Here is a 20716-nt window from a genome sequence, read left to right as displayed (position 1 = left end):
TTTATCATTTCTATATTTTGTCCGTAATCTAGGATTTGGAGCTGTATTGTCGTTAGTTTCATGTATGATGGCAACAGACAAGTATTTTGACCAGAAGAAAACCACTGCCTTGACACTTATCAGTTTAGGTGCTTCATTTTCCATGATCATATTTTCTCCAGTGGTAAAGCTTCTGCTTGAAAACTACGGGTTTCATGGAACAATGATGATTTGCTCAGCTATACTATTGAATACGGTGGTATGCGGAGCAGTTGTCTTCCCCCTGAACGCTAAAGGTGATATTTTTTTCTCTTAATTTTGTCATATCTAATTCTCTTAATTCTCTCATTTTAAAATTGAAGTAATTAATGCAGTGTTCACAGGATTTTGTAAAGTCAAAAAAGAATCTTAAGTATATTAACCGAATTATCATATTGTTATGCCTCTCCTGTGTCAAGCAGCAGAAATAAAGATGTGTGCGTTGTGTCAAGCAGCAGAAATAATGATTTGTGCGTTGTGTCAAGCAGCAGAAATAAAGATTTGTGCGTATCTGTTCGTCATTTATAGAGAAAAAAACAAGACCACATCATGGCAAAAAAAAAACGAGGAAACAGCAGCCCACAAAATACTAAACAGAAAACTAAAGCTTGAGCAACACGAAACCCAACAAAAACCGTAGGTAAACTCATGTCATTCGACGGGAAAAGCAGTTCCTTCTCCGCTACTCACAACAGCCGTGTGTTGTTCGTGGCAAGAAAAAATTCACAATATGTCGCGTTCGGGGATGTCACAATCGGGAAAAAGTGGACGAAAAATGTTTCATGTATTGTAACTATGACTATGAATGATATAAACGGTACCAATTTTACTGTACCAGATGGGCATTTCGACAATTGATGTTTCTTTAGTGATGCTCGAGGCCAAAATATTTGAAAATCCAAAAGCTATTACAAACTTTGAATTAAGAGCTGATCAACCAAAAAGACCTAAAGTATAGCCAAAACAGGACAAGGAACTAGAGTTTTGCGCGAGGGAGATATTTTCCTTAATTTAAAATTGTTTCTAAAATTTTATAACAGTAAATATCAATCAAACTTTTGTTTCATCTAAATCTATGACTTGAATAGAAACTTCCCACCTCATATCCAAGTCAGGTATTAAGATAAAGTATCGATTTCATCGATGAGCACTTTTGGGAAACAAAGTGCTCTCTTTTTTCATCAAATCTCTTAACCATTTTATCCTATTGTCAAATGTAGTCCAATTTCGACGATGATAAACTTACACTTCTCAAGACAAAACATAAGATAAATGTCATCATGTATATTTCCAAAATCATCGCTTCAATGAGTAATGTTGGTAAATGTTTGGTAAAACCAATATTACTGGTACGAGTTTATTACCCTGTATGCATAATATCAATTTTACTGTAGTTGTATATCCATATACAGTTTTGGAAAGTATCCACTTGGATTCAATTAGTTACAATTATAGCAGTTTGAATTGTCATTTTAATTTGATGAAAATAACTTTCTGAAAATTAGTGAAAAATGTCTCAGTCTCACAGAAGTGATCATGTAGTCATGATATCTGCTCGAACGGAACAAAATAATGATTTTTTTCATAAAAGATTTTCTATATGTTTTATTCCCATACGGGGAAATAAGCAATTTACTGTTTCTTTTAGAATCGAAGACAGGCGTTGAGACCAGTCACCAAACACAATTTGACATTTCATTTATTAAGAGACCAAGCTTTATAATGTACATGATAACGAATGCTTTGTTCATAGCTGGATATTACGTTACAATTGGATTTCTTCCGGAGACAGGCCTCTCCGTTGGAATAGGCATGGATGACATTTCTATGGTATTTAGTATAAGTGGAGTGGTACAGATTGTAGGGCGACTAACATTTGGATTCTTGTCCAACAAACTTCCTTCTCATATTACAAAACTATGGATAATCTTCCTCTTTGCTGTTGGATTAACTCTGTTAATAGTGCCATTCTCCACTAAACTTTATCATTTCATCATCTTTAGTATGTTAAACGGTTTCTTTCAGGGTAAGTTTTATTTGATCTACTCGAAATCATTGTAAACAAATAAACTACACATATTTTGTACATAAAAAAGTCAAAAGTACTAAGTTCATATTTTCATATTAATATTGGTGCTCCTATATTTTAAGATAAAAATAAGACGATGTGGTATGATTACCAATAAGACAACTCTCCACAAACCAAACTATAGGTCACCGTACGGCCTTCAACAACGGGCAAATCCCCACTTCCGCAAAGTCAGCTATTAAAAGGCCTCGAAATGACAAATGTAAAACAATTCAGACAAGAAAACTTACGCCCAGATTTATGTACAAAATAATGAACGTAAAACAAATATGATATACAGCAATAAACAACAACCACTGAATTACAGGCTCCTGACTTGAGACCGGCACATACAGAATGTGGCGGGGTTAAACAAGTTTGAAGGCGCCAACCCTCCCACTAACCTGTGACAGTGGTGTAACAGTACAACATAAGAACAAACTATAAAAATTAGTTGAAAAGGGGCTTAACTCATCAGATGGATACAAAGCAGAAATACATCTAACAAAAAACCACAGAGTGGACGTGGTAGGGTACGAATACATCCACACAACAAAAAGACACTAGGTACAGATCTGAGAGTACTCGCAGTTACTGACAGCTAGTTCAAAGCCAATATCAACTAATTTAAAAAAAATCATGCATCTAAAACTAAAATGTCTGTATACCGAACATGGCTTTGGTTGTAATCTGATATATTAGCAAGCAGTTCGATATACACACACATGATCGTCAAACTAAATATTTATATGTTATTCAGGTCTCAGACAGGGTATATAATGTGAAATTCCAGGCTTATAGTTTATAGTCTGTATAGCTTAAGATAACGTCACATAGTAACGTTCGTTATGATGACGTTGTTGAGGTTCCAATTGGGGTAAAAAAACGTCGTATATATCCTGGCAGTTTCCTGAATATATGCTGACATCTCTGTGTTGTTATCCAATTACAAATCTCGACACATTTGTAATCCGTAATACATCGTAATATTAATAAACGATTTGTTAAAACGGCATGGACTGACGACGTCAAAAAAGCACACACAAAAAAAAACCGATGAAACATTCACGGGTCTTCATAACCTTACAGTAATGGACAAACGTCCTTACCATATTCAAGCTCTAAATCCAGTCCACACAATTTATAAATGAATTCAGATACTACCAATGATCTACAGTGTAAGAGTTAATTCATTTAACAACAACATCAGCTTTTCGTGATATCTACAAAGCCTGACTATATCATAGCGACAAACCTTGAAACCGTTTTTCAATAGAACATTACTAATATAGAGTATTGAAGAATGTTTGCTAACCTTTTTTGAAAGAAGGGCAAAATATTCTTATCTGTCGATATAAACCATTTTCGTCATGTTTTGAATTGAAAAGAAGAGTCGATATAGATCATAAAAGCATACAATGTGCAAGGATTTAGCAACGATATATATATTTCCAATCTTTGTTTCTTTTCATTTTCTCTATATTGTTTTTGCCTGGTGATTGCTATTACATGACCTACCTATTGTATTAATTGTTAATTTGTTCTCGGCCTGAACATGCATGAAACATTTGCCACTGGGTGTTAGGCAAACATCAATCAATCATGTATTGCTTGATCGCAGTATGCTAATCCACTTGACACTCTAAAAAGCTACGTTCTCTTTACAGGAGGGTCATTAATTGGTTTCAACTTGTGTTTGAAAAATTTACTTGAGCTAAAATATTATGGAAGAGGACTAAGCTTGGCCTTAACAATGCAAGGTGTTGGCGGTCTTGTAGGAAACCCAACTGCAGGTAAGTAACTGAAATACTGGATTCTCAATGTCATCTTTTATTTTTTATTGCAACCTCTATTTTTCTTATCATGTATGATGATAAAAAATGTTTTGATTGTCACAAGTCCTTACACATTGAATCTGGTCAGACAAAACACTGCATTAGAATGATAGTTTTGCAAATGGTAAAATTTTATATTTTATAAGAATTTGAGATAGTTCTTTACAGTCACCAGGTTACAAGACATTGTAAAATTTATTATATATTGCAGACATTTTCAATCTTGATTTATTTTCCTAATTACTATAAAACATACACTGGTAAAAGTATACAGTCATAAGAAAGATGGTATGTCTCGAGGTTTCTGTGATATAATATAAAGTACAATCCAGGAGAAAAGTTTCACACAGCCATATTAGAAATATGTGGAAATTTACCATTATACTCAATCTTTTAAAATTTTGTGTTTCAAAAGGAATATATGATTACTTCACACTGGCATGGATTATAATATGTTGAAAGTAAAATAACAAAAATACCGAACTCCAAAGAAAGTTCAAATCGGTAAGTCCCTTATCAAATGGCAAAATCAAAAGCTCAAACACATCAAACGATTGGAAAACAACTGTCATATTCCTGACTTGGTACAGGCATTTTCCGATGAAGAAAATGGTGGATTTAACCTGGTTTTATAGCTAGCTAAACATCTCACTTGTATGACAGTCGCATAAAATTCCATTATATTGAGAACAATGTGTGAACAAAACAAACAGACATAATAGGTAAAAAATATCAAAAATAGGGGTACAGCAGTCAACATTGTGTTATAATCTTAATCACTATAAAAAACAAACAAATATGTCAACAAAGAAAAACAAAATGGCATATAGACAAAGCACATAAGCAAAAATTAAGACAAGAGTACAACAAATGTCCACAGCACAACACATTGTCGGGATGCAGAAGTACCGAGCCACGTCAAAAGGATATTACCAAAAATGGACTAAACAGTAAAGGTTAATAATTTGGGAAGACAAATACAAGAACACAATAACACGTAATTAAGATGATAAACAACGTCAGTACCTAGAATCTATACTTCAAGACCATCATGTGATTATTTGTGAAGTTGATAAGGAATATTTATCAACAAGATCTTGGTATCTTCCGATGAACATTTTTTAGCTAAAGAACGAGACGTTCTTTGACATAACCCTGGTTCATCAACTTTCTGCTTAGACAATGTAGATTTGAGGGAAAATAGGTTAAATTATAATTTAGTTATATAAGAGTTCATGATGATTTCTTTCTTATTTTCAGCATTTTTACAGAGAGTGTCCGGAAATGGAGAAATTGTATACCTTTTTGCGTCTTTTATTTTTATTCTGTCAGGACTTATATTGTCACCATTTTCAAAAGCAAGGAAAGAAAATCGAACAGAAATAGAAATAGCTGTATCACAAAACAACTTCAAAGTGTACACGAGACGTGTTGAACAAAGCAGGAATACTATCATAGTGTATGAAAGAGACATGAATTTATTTGAATTTAACATTTGAAGTTTCTCTTGTGAAGACATTTATGCACTAATTGTAACTTTTATGACAATTCCAAGATGAGATTACTATTCCGTCTGTTTTAAGACACAAGACTAGCAAAGGAGAGCCAAGAAATGACTAAAATAACAGTTATCATTGTCAAAAAGGATGTTATAATCATAGTGATCTATAAAGTCCTAATATGAAATTCATGAACATAAATCATGAAAAAAACCTTTATGTTTACCTGTGGCTGCAATTCAATAAAAGATAATCTTAACATGTATATACTAACAGTTCAAAGTGAAAAACTATGATTACATAACTTCATATGAAATTGTAAACTATAGTTTAATTTATAATTGTTTTGCATGTTACTAGTGTTGTTGTTATCTATTGTACAGTTTTATAGAGTAAAGTGCATGTGAATGTACTTGGTTTTTTAAGTACCTTTTGTTAATGAACTAATTGAAATATACGAATGATTGTGTGCTTTTCTCTAGTCAGTTGTTTGTTATTTGTTATGTATGTATCTGAATGTTTTTGTTGTCTTTGTTATTTGGTGTTGGTTGCAGATCTTTGATTGTTTCTGTTTTAATTCATTCACAGCCTTTTTTATTTGCGGTGATTTTGAGCATGACCTGTTGTAGGAACACTTGTTTTTGATGAAGACTATTTTGTGGGGCAGATCATTACCGAATTTGTTAGATAAAAATTATATAATTTGTTGATTTTACCCCGCAGCTTCCTTCAATACACATATGTAGCGTTTACCAAATAATTCCACTGAAACCCGTAGTTGAATAGGTATCTAGGCTGAATTGAAATGCATATGTATATGTGGAAAAAACTATATAAGCTGAAGTGAAATTATATAGATAAATATTGACAATATGTCTAGGCTGAGCAGAACTATACATAGATGTTAACAAGATATCTAGGCTGTAGTGGTTTGGTCAGGTAGATGTTGACCAAATATCAAAGCTGTAGTGATCTCTTGAAGTTGTGATCTGTTCTGGTAAATATAGAAAGGCCATCTGGGTACCTGTACAGGTAGATATTTACCAGATATTTCCGCTGAATAGACCTGTGCCAGAAGCTGTTAACAAGTTATCTAGGATCTAGTAATACTAGGATATGTAAATGTTCACTAATCTCGAGTGATCTGACTGTAGAGGTAGAAATTGACCAGATAACTAGAGAAAAACATGAGTATTCTATGATTACAAAGTTTCGCTTGTCTCTTTGTAACCTCGATAAACCTTATACCTGTATGTGAATTACAAAAGTTATCAAAGGGAAATTGAACTTCCAGTGTGAAAAGACCTGGAACAAAGTACCTGAGATCTGATCTCGTATATAAAACATCATATAAGTCAATGAAGCATAAAGTTGAAGTCAAAGTGACCTCTTTTTTGTGGGACGCAACTATCCTCCCTTATAAATTAGCAAGCCACTAGTGTAAAACATGACATGTAAAGTACCTTAAACTTGTTGAAGTGAACTAAAAATTTTAGTAGGCCATATAACTAGATCACAAGACTATTAAGGTATGAGTGTTCTTAATTGTAACCACTGGATGTTAAGCAACCAACAATCAATCGATCTTAATTAAATACTACAATGAATACGAAGTACTAGTGGTTATAATCTTTATTGCATTTTATAACAAATAATAACAAATTCAATATTAGATTCAGATCTGCTTAGGCATCTAAATTATAGTGTACACACACTAACTCACACACATAAAGTGTACACATAAAGCACATGTAAATATATAGCTAGACTATGAACACTGGTACACAATATAGTAATAATTTATACATAACAAATTACACATTATACATTAAATCATTCTGTCTAAAATTAAACATATTCTTGTTTATTTGTAAAAGTGTATATTCAAAAACTGACGTTATAATTATATCATTATTTTGAATATGCAATATTAATTTCAGGATACAAGTTTTTTTCTTATTATCATGTCGATTTTGAACTTTCTGTTTCATTCCTTTCCATCCATATGAAAAGTCCCCATAAATAAAAGAAATATAACAAAAGTTTGATGAAATCCATATATATCTATATTATTTCTTTACTAGAATATATCTTACCCTTTCTAAATTACCTCAAATCCACATCTCTACACACCTCAGCATACAACATCCATACCAATAGCATTATTTAACAACAATGGTGGTTGATAAGTCAAAATTAACACGTTTGATTTAGATTAATTTGGTATTCACTAGTGTCAAAAACAACATGTGCATGAGTTGATCGGCATAGAACTTTTGTAAGAAAAAATACCTTCTAATCATTCTTTACACTAAAAATTCTAAACTTTTGAAATAAAAAATAAAATAAAAAAAAATCACCTTTGGGAAAGTTGTAAAGAAACATGTTATGAACATAAGTAAGTATATCTTGCTATATATTAAGTTAAATACTTAAATACTTTATTCTTATTGATAAACATGTTTACTTGTCATATTTCTAAACAATCACATTGTATGAAATGAAAGAAAATGATAAAGGCTGGATCTTACACAATGAAACCTTTTATTACCATAAACGGATCTGGAATAGTCAATCAAGATTACCAGGTCAGATTAGTCAAGTAATTTGAAAAGTAGTTTCCAAAAAATTGCATGAAACTCAATTTTCTGAACACTTGCAGCTATATTGCATGTCAGAGATTCCTGAATAGGAATATTTGAATTTAGAAATCTATTGATATTAACAATGATGACTTTTAGTATCATCGTACAACCATTCATCAAAATATGAATCTTTCAACACATTATATTTTGAATGTTATAGTACTTTAAAGTGATAGCTGCATAATCAATTATTGTTATACACCAGACTTAAACCCAATCCTTTTAATGATTTATTGTAGAAAATACACATTTCCAATTTATTTTGTCACATTTTTTCCAATGTCTTTTTTTTTATAAAAAGGGCAACTTAAGTACCATGGGCAATCTGGGTTAAACGTCATTTAAAAAAGGGAATCTTAATCGTAATTAAAGCATACAAATATGAAAAATCTGTGATTTTTTATCTTTCTAGTTGTGATATTAGCACAGCAAACAAACTGATAAAAATTTACATATGTGTAGGCATGTATGTATGAAAAGCAAAATCAATATAAGATGAAGTTTTTTTCAAACAAGACAGGACAAATCAATTTTAGTAAATCAAGATAATGCCTCATCATGTCAAACTATTACTTACATAAAAGCAATTAATGCATATTGTAATCATATCCTGATTCTAAGTAAATTGTTTGCATAAACTGAAATAAAAAAAGGGGGGATTACTTATCACAGAATAGCTTATATAAACAAAAAACATTAAACCGGTTTGGTCGGTAACATATTATGCATAGAACTGACAACAAAAAAGGCAACCAGAGGAAGTTATCATACTTTTACATCTGTAAATAAGGCTATATGTGTCATTGAACAAGTTATTTATCCAAAAATGCTCAAAATCATAACTGGATAAGACATTTTAATTTGTTAAAATGTAACTTTGTTCAAAAGTAACATACAACTCGGAATATAAATATTTGCATTATTTATCATCCCTTGTGACCTTCAATTAATAAGGCAATAAAACATTCTAATGTTAACATAAATGTTTTTATTCAAAAAAGGATATAGAATATTGCAATAAACATATATATATATTTTATTTATTATTTGATCAATACAAACCTATGGGGTAATAATTTTAAATTACTCTGTAATCTTTTCAAAAATGACTTCCTTTATAATCAGACCCTACCATAAATTTTCACTGAAAATCATTGTTGAAACGTATAAAAAGTTCAAATAAAGGTTAATGAGTATCTTTCATTTTCCTTTAAGATGGTGAAAAAATCCCATCTTCAATCTTGACCTAAACTTAAATTGTTTTTATTTTTAAATTTAAAGATTGGTCCCGAAATTAAAAAATTCCATTTCAAGACCTCAAAGTGTGTGTGTTAATCATCTTCTTATTCAAGTTACACTGACAATGAAAAAAAACCTAAATTCTTATCGGTATGAAATATAATGCTTAGAAAGTAATCAGCTGTTTACCATAGTTAAAAACAAAGGTAAACAACTGGAGAGCTCATTTGTAAAGTTCTTTCAAATGATATTATCTATTGAAATGTCTTAACATCCAAAGCAACAGACAAAATGATAATAAGTTAAGAATTCGTATTCAGTGAATGACAGTAATAAGTCTCTTTATAAATAAGGGGAGATAACACATATCAAACATGATTACAGTACTTTCATTAGTTAACATGGCACTTCTTTTTTCTTAGCTTGTTTGACACATAACATATACAATGTATCAAAAGGCATTAAATGCAAATGTTCACATAACACATTGAAAGCCAACAGCTTTATATAAAACTATTTGTCTAACACATATCAAAATGTTTTGGAGAACTGAGGTAGCACACAAAGTAACACTGGCTATTAAGAAACAATGGAATCATAGTTACTGTCTGTTTGAGGACTCTGAACAAATTCCTGTGTTCAACTAATTTTGATTTGTAATTATAACAAGACTAAAACAAATGGCTGTAGATTAAGCTGAACTAGCACCAGCACTAGATGAGTTAATGTTTAACACTGCCTGTGAACCTTGTCTGGACAATGTTCCACCACCATCTATTTTTAAAATCTGAAATTACATCAAACAAATTCTCAGTAAATTTTTTACAATAAACAACTAAAATGCAACCATATTTGAGATGAACTGTGAAACAACAAATGTCTTCTGCAAAGAAATGTCAAAATGTATGTATTTATTAATTACCACCACTTTAGGTACGATTGTTTTGAATAAGCAGTTTTGATACAAAAAAGCAGTTTTAATTTCATTCCATTTTTCAATTGGTCTAAGTAAAAGACCAATCATATGTACTTAAAATATCCTCTTTTGGTACACATAAAATCCATTAAGCATTAAAAAATATCTTTAACTTTGTCATGAAAAATAACTCATACATCAACTGTGCATTAAAATCAAACATATCTAATTCACATAAACAGGTACTTTTAAACTAGCAATGGCTCCTTATGAATATAAAGTTGTTTTATTCAAAGATATATATGAAAGAAACTGTTTGCAAACTTGTGAATTGTGAGGTCAAATATGTACCAGATAACTGAAATGTCATAACTCTATAAGAAAAAAAGCGATAGCACTATCAAATTCTACATTCATCTTCAATTGTGAGGCCTTTACACTATGTCTTTTTTGGCTTAAGGTCTCTTAGAATTACTATTAAAAATATACCATGCCATGCAAGTTCAATAAAAGAAGAATGTGCCATAGGACACAGATTCCCCTGCTTGTAAATATGCAAGAGCCAATGTTCTAACTCAAACCTATGGACGTTTTGTTTTCTTTGATTGAATGAAAATTAATTACATTTGTTTCTGTATGTTGTTATTAGAGATTGATCAGGGGTTTAAGTGTTCTCCATAACAAACAGTAATGGGGTAGCTCAATAATGATGAAAGTGACACAACCCAAATTCAAACTTGATCTGTGTTTGGTAGTAATAAGCATTGCATATAAGTTTCATAACTTTTGGTTGAGGCAAAGAAAAGTTAGAGTAACGGAAATGGCAAATTCCACAATTTTTCCATTTATAAAGTGACATAATTTGAAAACATTGAAGGTGATGTCACCAAATTCGAACTTGATCTGCATTTGGTGAATATTAGCATTGTGTACCATATAAGTTTCATAACATTTGGTTGAGACAAACTAAAGTTAGAGAATGGAAACTATGTTTGGGTTGTATGGAGGTAAAGACACAGATATACAGACTGACAAGGGTAAACCTTAATGTCACCTCCACCTGGGTTAAAAATTCTTGAAAGATATTTAAGTCCACAATTTGATGATATACTTGGTTCACTGATAATCTGAATCACCGAGCTGTCATTGAAGCCTAAGAAATACTTTTATAATTTTAGAGCAGTAAAAAGTATTTAAAATATACTGTGTTATAGGAGAAAGTCTAAAAAGAATTAGGAAAAGGCAATAAATGGTGAATGTGTCCATGGGATGCAGATGATGCCCTCACTTGCATATCACATAATAAAGGGACATAACTCAAAAACGGTAAAAATGACGCTACCCGAATTTGTACTTGTTTTGTGGTAATAAGCATTGTGTATAAGTTTCATAACATTTGGTTGAGGTAAACTTAAGTTAAAGAATGGAAACGAAAAATGCAGCAATTAATCCATTTGTAAAGAGGCATAACTCTAGAAATTCAAAACTCATCAACCTCCAAGCCAAATTAGAAATAGCAATTTGATTTAAATGCTTAATACAAGTGCAACTGTTTACCAAGTATCAATGTACATTTTAATCAACTCACCAAATAAGAAAATATTATTTTCTAAAAACTATTAAGTAAATGAAGAATGACTAAAAGAAAAGAACTTCTTCAAATTCTGCTTGTGACTGAAATGTACGGATGCTAATGCAAACCACACATAAATGGCCAATCATAAACTGTTTTCCAAATACACACCAAATCAGAAAACTTTTAAGATTAACTATTTCAAAATAAAGTTAGAGAAGAATGATAGAAAGTATATACTGCATGCCAAAGCAATGAAACTGTATACCAAATACCAAAGATCTATTATAAGTAGCTATTCTTAAATGAACCTAATAATAAACTCAATATTCAAGACCCCTTAGAAATTACCCAAGTGTCTTGCTTCATGTCATTGGACATTGGCAAAACCAAACTGACAGTGACCTGTATAGACATTCATAGCAATAAATGCATCAATGTTTTACCTGGGTCTCAAGATTTAGAATACTGTAAACATGCAAATTTTCATGCAGGGGTTATTTTTGCTTATAATGCAATCTCGAAAAATCACTGAATGGTTTGTAGAAAGCAATAATATTGAAGTGAAGGACAAACTTATTGTTGATAAGTGATTTTAATACCTACACCAAATTTTTTGGCATTAAAATCGCAAACTATTCATGTTTACAGTAGTATTTGATAACACTGCTTTTTCTCCTCATTTTAACAACATAATTTTGATCAAAAGAGAAAACAAGAGTTCACATGCTGAAATGTCTTGCCTGCTTGATTTTATGTTGATAGCCCTAAATATAAAGTTTTACTACAAGTATCACATCAACTTAACATGATCCAAGAAAAAAGGTCAAGGTTGGATAAACCAAGCCAGAAATACATGTACACCTTACAATCATTCCATACATTGAATATAGTTGACCTATTGCTTATAGTATACAAGAAAAAGACCAAACCATGAAAAATTTATATTGACCAATGAACCATGAATATGAGGTCAAGGTCAGATGAACCCTGCCAGACAGACATTTACATGTTACAATCATTCCATGGATAAAATATAGTTGATGTATCAAATATAGTATTTAAGAAACAAACTTAACCAGGAAAAACTTAACATTGACCAAGGAATCATGAAAATGAGGTCAAGGTCAGATGATACCTGCCAGACAGACATATAAACCTTACAATCATTCCATACACCAAGTATAGTTGACCTATTGGTTATAGTTTAAGAAAAACAAACCAAACACAAAAACTTAACATTGAGCAATGAACTGTGAAAATGAGGTCAAGGTCAAACAAAACTTGCCAGACTGACATGTACATCGTAAAATATTTCCATACACCAAATATATCTGACCTATTGCATATGATATTGTATTAGAAAAATAGACCAAAACACAAAAAATTAACTTTAACCACTGAACCATGAAAATGAGGTCAAGGTGAGATGACACCTGCCAGTTGGACATGTACACCTTACAATCATTCCATACACCAAATATAGTAGACCTATTGATAATAGTATCTGAGATATGGACTTGACCACGAAAACTTAACCTTATTCACTGATCCATGAAATGAGGTCAAGGTCAAGTGAAAACTGTCTGACAGGCATGAGGACCGTGCAAGGTACACACATACCACATATATTTATCCTATTACTCATAATAAGAGAGAAATTAACATTACAAAATATCATAACTTTTTTTCAAGTAGTCACTGAACCATGAAAATGAGGTCAAGGACAAAGGACATATGACAGACAGAAACTTCATAACATAAGGCATTTATATACAAAGTATGAAGCATCCAGGTCTTCTACCTTCTGATATATTAAGCTTTTAAGAAGTTAGTTAACCGGATTACTATCCCTATGTCGAGCTTTCTGTGACAGAAGTTGCAGGCACAACAAAAAATGATAAATATACTAAAGTTCATAGTAAAAATAATAATTAAAAGTCTAAATTCACTGAAATACTTGACATATCAAAAGAGATAACCAATGAAAATTGACTGCCATAAATCTTATAAATGGTACATGTACTGTGGAAAAGAGGCAGGTTTAACTTGCAGGTTTTTCTGGTCCAAATCTAAATTTGGAAAGCATGTAACTTTTACATGTACACATAGTTACAAAATTCAACTAATGTAAGCCACTTGATTGATTAATTGTTGTTTGCTTAACATCCAGTGGCAAATATTTCATGCATGTTTAGGACAAGAACATATCAACAATAAATACATTAGGTAGGCCCTTCAATATGAGTCGACCAGGATTAAAGTAGGAAAATTGGACTGCCACTGAAAAATGAGGGTATAATGGATAGGGACAGATATTAAGCTTTGCAACAGGCCACCTACAGACCCCTAAAAGAGTTGTAGCAAGCGTACTTAACATGGCACTTTCTCTACACAGGCATCAGATTTAATGTCCCCATTCTGTCTGGATGTAGCAGCATATCTATATATCCTGCACAGCCAAACAGACACTCCACTTTGGCAAGGCATTTATTGCTGATCAGAAAAAGACAAAAAGTTACCATATTTCTATACCTAAGTCACCCTTGGGGACTGTAATCCATTTCAGTAAAATACCCTAAAAAAAGTATTCGAACAAAAACTTTTGAAAATGTTCTAAATAATTAAAAAAAAAATTATTGTAGAAAAACTTAATGGACAAAACATTTAACATCCTTAATGGTCAGTTTTTTAAAAGATAAAATTTTTGTCAATTTAAATAGTATTCTTAATTGTGGATATGATGAATCTAAATATGTATATGTATGATTAAAGTAAAGTAATTTTCTACATGTCAGGTCAATAGGTATTTAAAAGACTCCATTTGTGACCTGTTTCAAGATAGTTTTCTGAACCCACCAACTATTTTCTAGTGATGATTGAAGTACCTGTCCCTTCTAATGGTCTACTCTATTTTAAGAACCACTAGACATCATTATAATAAAGTAACTGATAAAATAAATAATTCAAAAATTATTTTTCACTTATCTAGGCAGCACAAAGAAACAAATACACCATGCCAATCAATGCAACTACCTTAGCCATATCACATATCTGAAGATTGATTACTTGTCAATGAAATCCATACTATACCTGAGAACACTATTATTTCATAGAGCATTTGTTTTAGACAATAAATCTTAATTTAAAAAATAGCACCTGCGCTTTCTCAATAATATTTTTACAGTGTGGTGTACTACTTATGGGACAAATTATATCAAAATAATAGATAAACTGTTATCACAGAGATATGTCTCGCCTTTTTTTAATTTTGATAATGCAAATGTTGAAATTAAAATAGCAATACTTTAACATGTAAGTTATGCAAATATTCAAAGTCGATGAACCATGACTGAAGGTACATGGCTGAACAATCTCCATGGAATGAGATGTGCCAATGCTAATACAACTGCATACCAAATACCATTGACTTATTATACGTCGTTCCCTTTAAACAAACCTAAACACAAACATTAACTTGTAAACTATGTAAAAGTTTCAAAGTCAATGAACCATGATCAGGGGTGGGGGCTATATAATCTCCATGAAAACGATACTTGCAAATGCCAATACATTTGCATACCAAATATCATTGACTTAACATTAGCAGTTCATCTTAAACTAATCTAATCACAAACTAATACATGTACCGTTAAAAGGCTTGTATAGTCCGCGGTTTTATTCTCCAAAATTGGACCTTCCAGACGGGGTAGTGGACTATAGAGTACAATAAGCAAGAAATAAGAGAAAAAGTTCAATTTCGCGGGCGAGGTGGTTTGTTTACGTTCCGCCATCTTTGTTATTGATATTGTAGAGGGCACTCTTATGATTTTTTCAAACTAATAATTTTAACTCATCCATATTAATAAGTTATTTCTATTCAGTATCAAATTAATACTGATAAATTTAAAAACTAAACGCTTCATTACAAATTTCTCGTTTCTTTTCAATGCATTGGTTGAAATAAACTGGTATCTGCTTGATTGAAACGATACAAAAATAGTAAAAAAGACAACCGTAAACCAGCTTACGATTTGTAAACTACAAAACGTAATCGGTTATTGTTCGTTTCGTTTTGGCGTTTCATACTGACTAATATAGTTTGTTTTAGCTTAAGACCCTTCAAACATTAATGTGATAGATATATTAAGGACTGTTTTACATAAGGATGGAACTGTTTTACTTCCAAAGTCGTATTTTAGTGATATCTATCATGTACGGATTTCGACGCTCACCGTTTTTTTTTCTTCTTTTACACGTGCTATTCAAACTTCCAGTTTAAACATACACAAGTTTCTAAATTGTTTTTTAAGTGATTTAAACTTATTTTAACAATCATGAAGTGTTCTTGAATCATTTACAAGCAGTTTCAGCTTCTGTTTGATGATGGAAAACGGTTTTTCCAAGAAAATACCGCAAATAACCGCACACGATTTGAAATTACCGGAGTTTCATTAGACCTTTTCTAACAGTTACAAAAAGTTTTTTTACCTGAAATTTCGTGGGGAGAAGGGGGTGCGGACTATGTACCAGTGCGAACTATACAAGCCCAATTACGGTAAACTAAGCAAAAGTTTCAAAGTCAATAAACCATGACTAAGGGGTAAGGACCAAATATTCTCCATGGAAATGAGATGTGCTAATGCTTATACAACTGAACACCAATTAACATTGGCCTACCACTAATGGTTCCCCTTGAACTGACCTAATCACAAACTAATACATGTTAACTTAGCAAAATTTTCAAAGTCTATAGACCATGACTAAGGGGGCGGAGCCAAATAATCTCCATAGAAATGAGATATGCCAATGCTTATACAACTGCATACCATATATTATTGACCTACCACTAGTGGTTCCCCATAAATTGACCTAATCACAAACTAATACATGTAAACTATGAAAAGTTTCAAAGTCAATAGACCTTGACTGAGGGGGCGGGGCCAAATAATATCCATGGTAATGAGATGTGCCAATGCTTATACAACTGCATACCAAATATCATTGACCTACCACTAGTGCTTCACCATGAATTAGACCTAATCACAAACTAATACATTGTTGACGCCGCCAACAGCATACCTATGTCTTGCTTTTTGACTCCGTCAAGGCGAGACAAAAACTACAGCAGTTCTTACTCAAAATATGGACAATTATATTTAAAGGGGTCTTGAATTCTTTTTGGCAGCTTCAGAAACACTAATTTTTGACCTTTTTCAAATGGACCAAATCACTACTTATCTTTAAATTTCATGACCCAATTTTTTTTCACTTCCCCCTACTTGCTATTTGAGGCATAAAACATGAAGAAATAAATAAGGAAAGTGTATGAAACAAATTTGCAAGTAATACACTGTCCACAATAGGGACTATATTTGTAGATAACAAAAATTGAAAGAGGATTACTGTGTTCTCGGACCTTATAAAGTATTTTGATTACTTATCAATGGAAACCCCAAACTCTTTTGATTACTTATCAATGGAAACCCCAAACTCTTTTGATTACTTATCAATGGAAACCTAAAACTCTTTTGATTACTTTTCAATGGAAACCCTTAACTTTTGTAATTATTTAACTCTTAAGAGAACAAATACAAAATAAAAGTATTCTGCACAAAGTCTAGTTATTCAAATATGCACAATGATAACAACATACACAATCCTATTATTTAGTTAAGTCTATCTACTTTGTTGTATATTCAAACTGAAGAAATTAATGTGCTTAAATATAATTTTGTGACATTAGTTTTTTTCACACATCTTACCTCAATTAGTCTGAAGCTATGATAATCAAATGGTTGTTAATGTTATATACTACACACACCTAATCAAGTGTTAACCCCTTAGATGTACACACATAAAATACATATAAAAACACTTCTACTGCAAAATTTTAGTGTATAAATCTGCTTTTACCTTCATAGAAGTATAGAAACATATTGTTTGGCTTAAAGTCATGGTAAGCAAAATGTCATTAAATTTAGTCATGAGTACTTTTTTTTTAAATAATTCAAGTAAAAGCAAAAATTAATTATGATTTCAGGAGCACCCCTTTATTTATCTGCATAAAAGATTAAAAGCTTAAAGCACAGATAGTGCAATAAATAAAACTCCTGTTAAAAATCTTACCTTTTCTCCAAACATATCATTTAATTTTAAGACTATATCTTGGAAGCCTTGATTTAATGATTCATGATATTCTTTCTGTTCTGTTGTAACCAATGTTCCATTGAGATCTACAGCATCATTACATACATAAACAAAATCCCTGGAAAAAAATACATCTTTTTGGAAAACTATATTCATTACTGTGATACATAGTATATTTGTGCAACTTTCACTTCTTTAAATTTAATAAAATTGCCCATCTCTTTATTTTGCTTAAAAAATCTTTAGTTCACCAACATAATTAAATTGCCTCGTAAAATTTGCCAATATATTAACTTCAGTCCTAATTGTAAAGTTACATTTTTGCAATTTGAAAAAAAAACAGGTAATCTATGAAACAACAAAGACCTCCTCTTTTACAAAGTCAATGGAAAATGCATGTCACAGTAACCTAGTTTTGTTTGGATGCTGACCTATGCTCTAAGATTCATCCATACACTAGTTTATTATATAACAATATCTACACTGACTGAGATATGCACTTTGACATAAAAATTTAACCAAAGTCAATTTACAGTCGAAATGATCTGTTTTTGTCTTCATGCTGAACTGCTCTCCGGGATGCTTCCCTACACTAATTTTAAAACATGATCCTACTGAGATATGAAGTCAGACTTAAACCTTAACCAAATTTACTCGGATGTAAAAAATGTCAATGAACCACAAAAAGGGTTAAATAACCTTCTCATTATGGCAAATAGTAGGAAAATAGTAGCTACAACTAAATACAAAGTTTGATGGTTGCAGGCCATGCAGTTCTTTAGATATGACTGTGGATCAGCTGCTGCAGATGAATGTCATATCTGAAGCACATATACACATGGATGCTGATGATAACCCCAAACTGCTCATGTTTAACCTGGAAATTTATCATTTCAATACCAGTAAAAGGAACATGAGTATCTGTGTTAGCTGGACATAATTCTCCACCAATAAACATGTTCAAAAGAAGTGGTTATGGAAAGCAGATGTATTTTGTCAAATTTGATATACAAGTAAAACTGTGACCACTGAACCATCATATGGAAGCCAGCTCCATCATTTAACAATGGTTTTTAAAAGTTAACATCTTGATGCTTTCATTGACAAATTTTTATGCTGAAATTACTTTAAAGTTTTAACATGAATCTTTATAAACAACTAAAGATGTCATTAAATCAGATTCAATTTAAAGTTTTAATAAACAAATTCACTAACAACTTAAGCTGTGATTAAATAACCCTGAATAGAAGTCATGCCATCATTCAGACATAAATTTTTCATAATATCATAAAGAAGGTCAATACACACAAAAAATCTAAATATACAGCATATATATATTGCCTTTAATAGATCTCATTATCTGTATCAGTCCCAGATCAGCCAAAAGCTCTTTCCATGGATAATTCACAATAATAATTAACTGTATATATGTATATATATTTACCTAAACACTTCCTTTAACATTTCTACTTTACTTTCAGGAAAATTTTTGCCTTTACTGATAAATGCTTCAGCAAATGCCAGAGGACCTGCATTCACCTAAAATATAATGTTTCTAAATAAAAATTTATCTGGTTTAAAGTAATGTAGAAAATTTCAACTGTTAAAAAATAAAAGGACCTGGGATAAAAGCCTATTTTGGACCTTTTTTCTATCAAAGTCCTCAAAATAAATTTCTTTTATCACATTGGTTATCTTATCTATCTGAAGAGGTTATCATTTCAGAAAAAAGAGTATACACTCTGAAATGATAAAGTTTTTACTACAAATAACTGAACATTATCAATGATCAATTATCTATGTAAATGAGGTCAAGATCAGATGAACCCTGCCAGACAGACATGTATACTTTACAATAAATCTTTTCACCAAATAAAGATAACCTATTGCTTATAGCATCTGAGAAACTGACCTTATCATTAACAATAAACCTCACCACAGAAAAATTCAAGCTTGCAACATTAAGATTGTAACTAAAGCTTTAGCCTTTTGAGGTCTTGATGTGACATGTTGGCACTACATCATTCTTACCTGTGCACTGACACTGCCTTGTAACTAAAGCTTTAATCTTTTAAGGTCTGGATGTTACATGTTGGCACTACATCATTCTTACCTGTGCACCGACACTGCCTTGTAACTTAAGCTTTAACCTTTTAAGGTCTGGATGTGACATGTTGGCACTACATCATTCTTACCTGTGCACTGACACTGCCTTGTAACTTAAGCTTTAACCTTTTAATGTCTGGATGTGACATGTTGGCACTACATCATTCTTACCTGTGCACTGACACTGCCTTGTAACTAAAGCTTTAATCTTTTAAGGTCTGGATGTGACATGTTGGCACTACATCATTCTTACCTGTGCACTGACACTGCCTTGTAACTTAAGCTTTAACCTTTTAAGGTCTGGATGTGACATGTTGGCACTACATCATTCTTACCTGTGCACTGACACTGCCTTGTAACTTAAGCTTTAACCTTTTAATGTCTGGATGTGACATGTTGGCACTACATCATTCTTACCTGTGCACTGACACTGCCTTGTAACTTAAGCTTTAACCTTTTAATGTCTGGATGTGACATGTTGGCACTACATCATTCTTACCTGTGCACTGACACTGCCTTGTAACTAAAGCTTTAACCTTTTGAGATCTGAAAGTTACATGTTGGCACTACATCATTCTTACCTGTGCACTGACACTGCCTTGTAATTTAAGCTTTAACCTTTTAATGTCTGAATGTGACATGTTGGCACTACATCATTCTTACCTGT

The 20716-nt window shown here is 31.8% G+C and overlaps 1 protein-coding gene across 14 annotated transcripts in view; it reads right to left on the bottom strand.

Annotated features, from left to right (window-relative positions):
- Positions 1 to 20716, bottom strand: part of LOC127732641 (dedicator of cytokinesis protein 9-like) — a 401298-nt gene that overhangs the window by 297377 nt on the left and 83205 nt on the right. For 12 of the 14 annotated variants that reach the window (XM_052241732.1, XM_052241731.1, XM_052241735.1 and 9 more), the window contains 3 exons: positions 19388 to 19482; positions 17923 to 18061; positions 7038 to 10091 (listed from right to left, as the gene is read on the bottom strand). The exons of 1 other annotated variant lie outside the window; for it this stretch is intronic. In XM_052241732.1, coding sequence (XP_052097692.1) covers positions 9996 to 10091; positions 17923 to 18061; positions 19388 to 19482 — 330 coding nt within the window. In that variant the 3' untranslated portion in view covers positions 7038 to 9995. Of the gene's footprint in view, positions 1 to 7037; positions 10092 to 17558; positions 17575 to 17922; positions 18062 to 19387; positions 19483 to 20716 lie in introns of those variants that run through there. One more of the 14 variants, XM_052241742.1, reaches the window with a different exon arrangement.

Source organism: Mytilus californianus, unplaced genomic scaffold, assembly GCF_021869535.1.
Source record: "Mytilus californianus isolate M0D057914Y unplaced genomic scaffold, xbMytCali1.0.p SCAF_26, whole genome shotgun sequence".
Lineage (NCBI taxonomy): Eukaryota > Metazoa > Mollusca > Bivalvia > Mytilida > Mytilidae > Mytilus > Mytilus californianus.
Note: the sequence above shows the minus strand (reverse complement) of the source record. Positions and strands in the feature narration are given on the sequence as shown.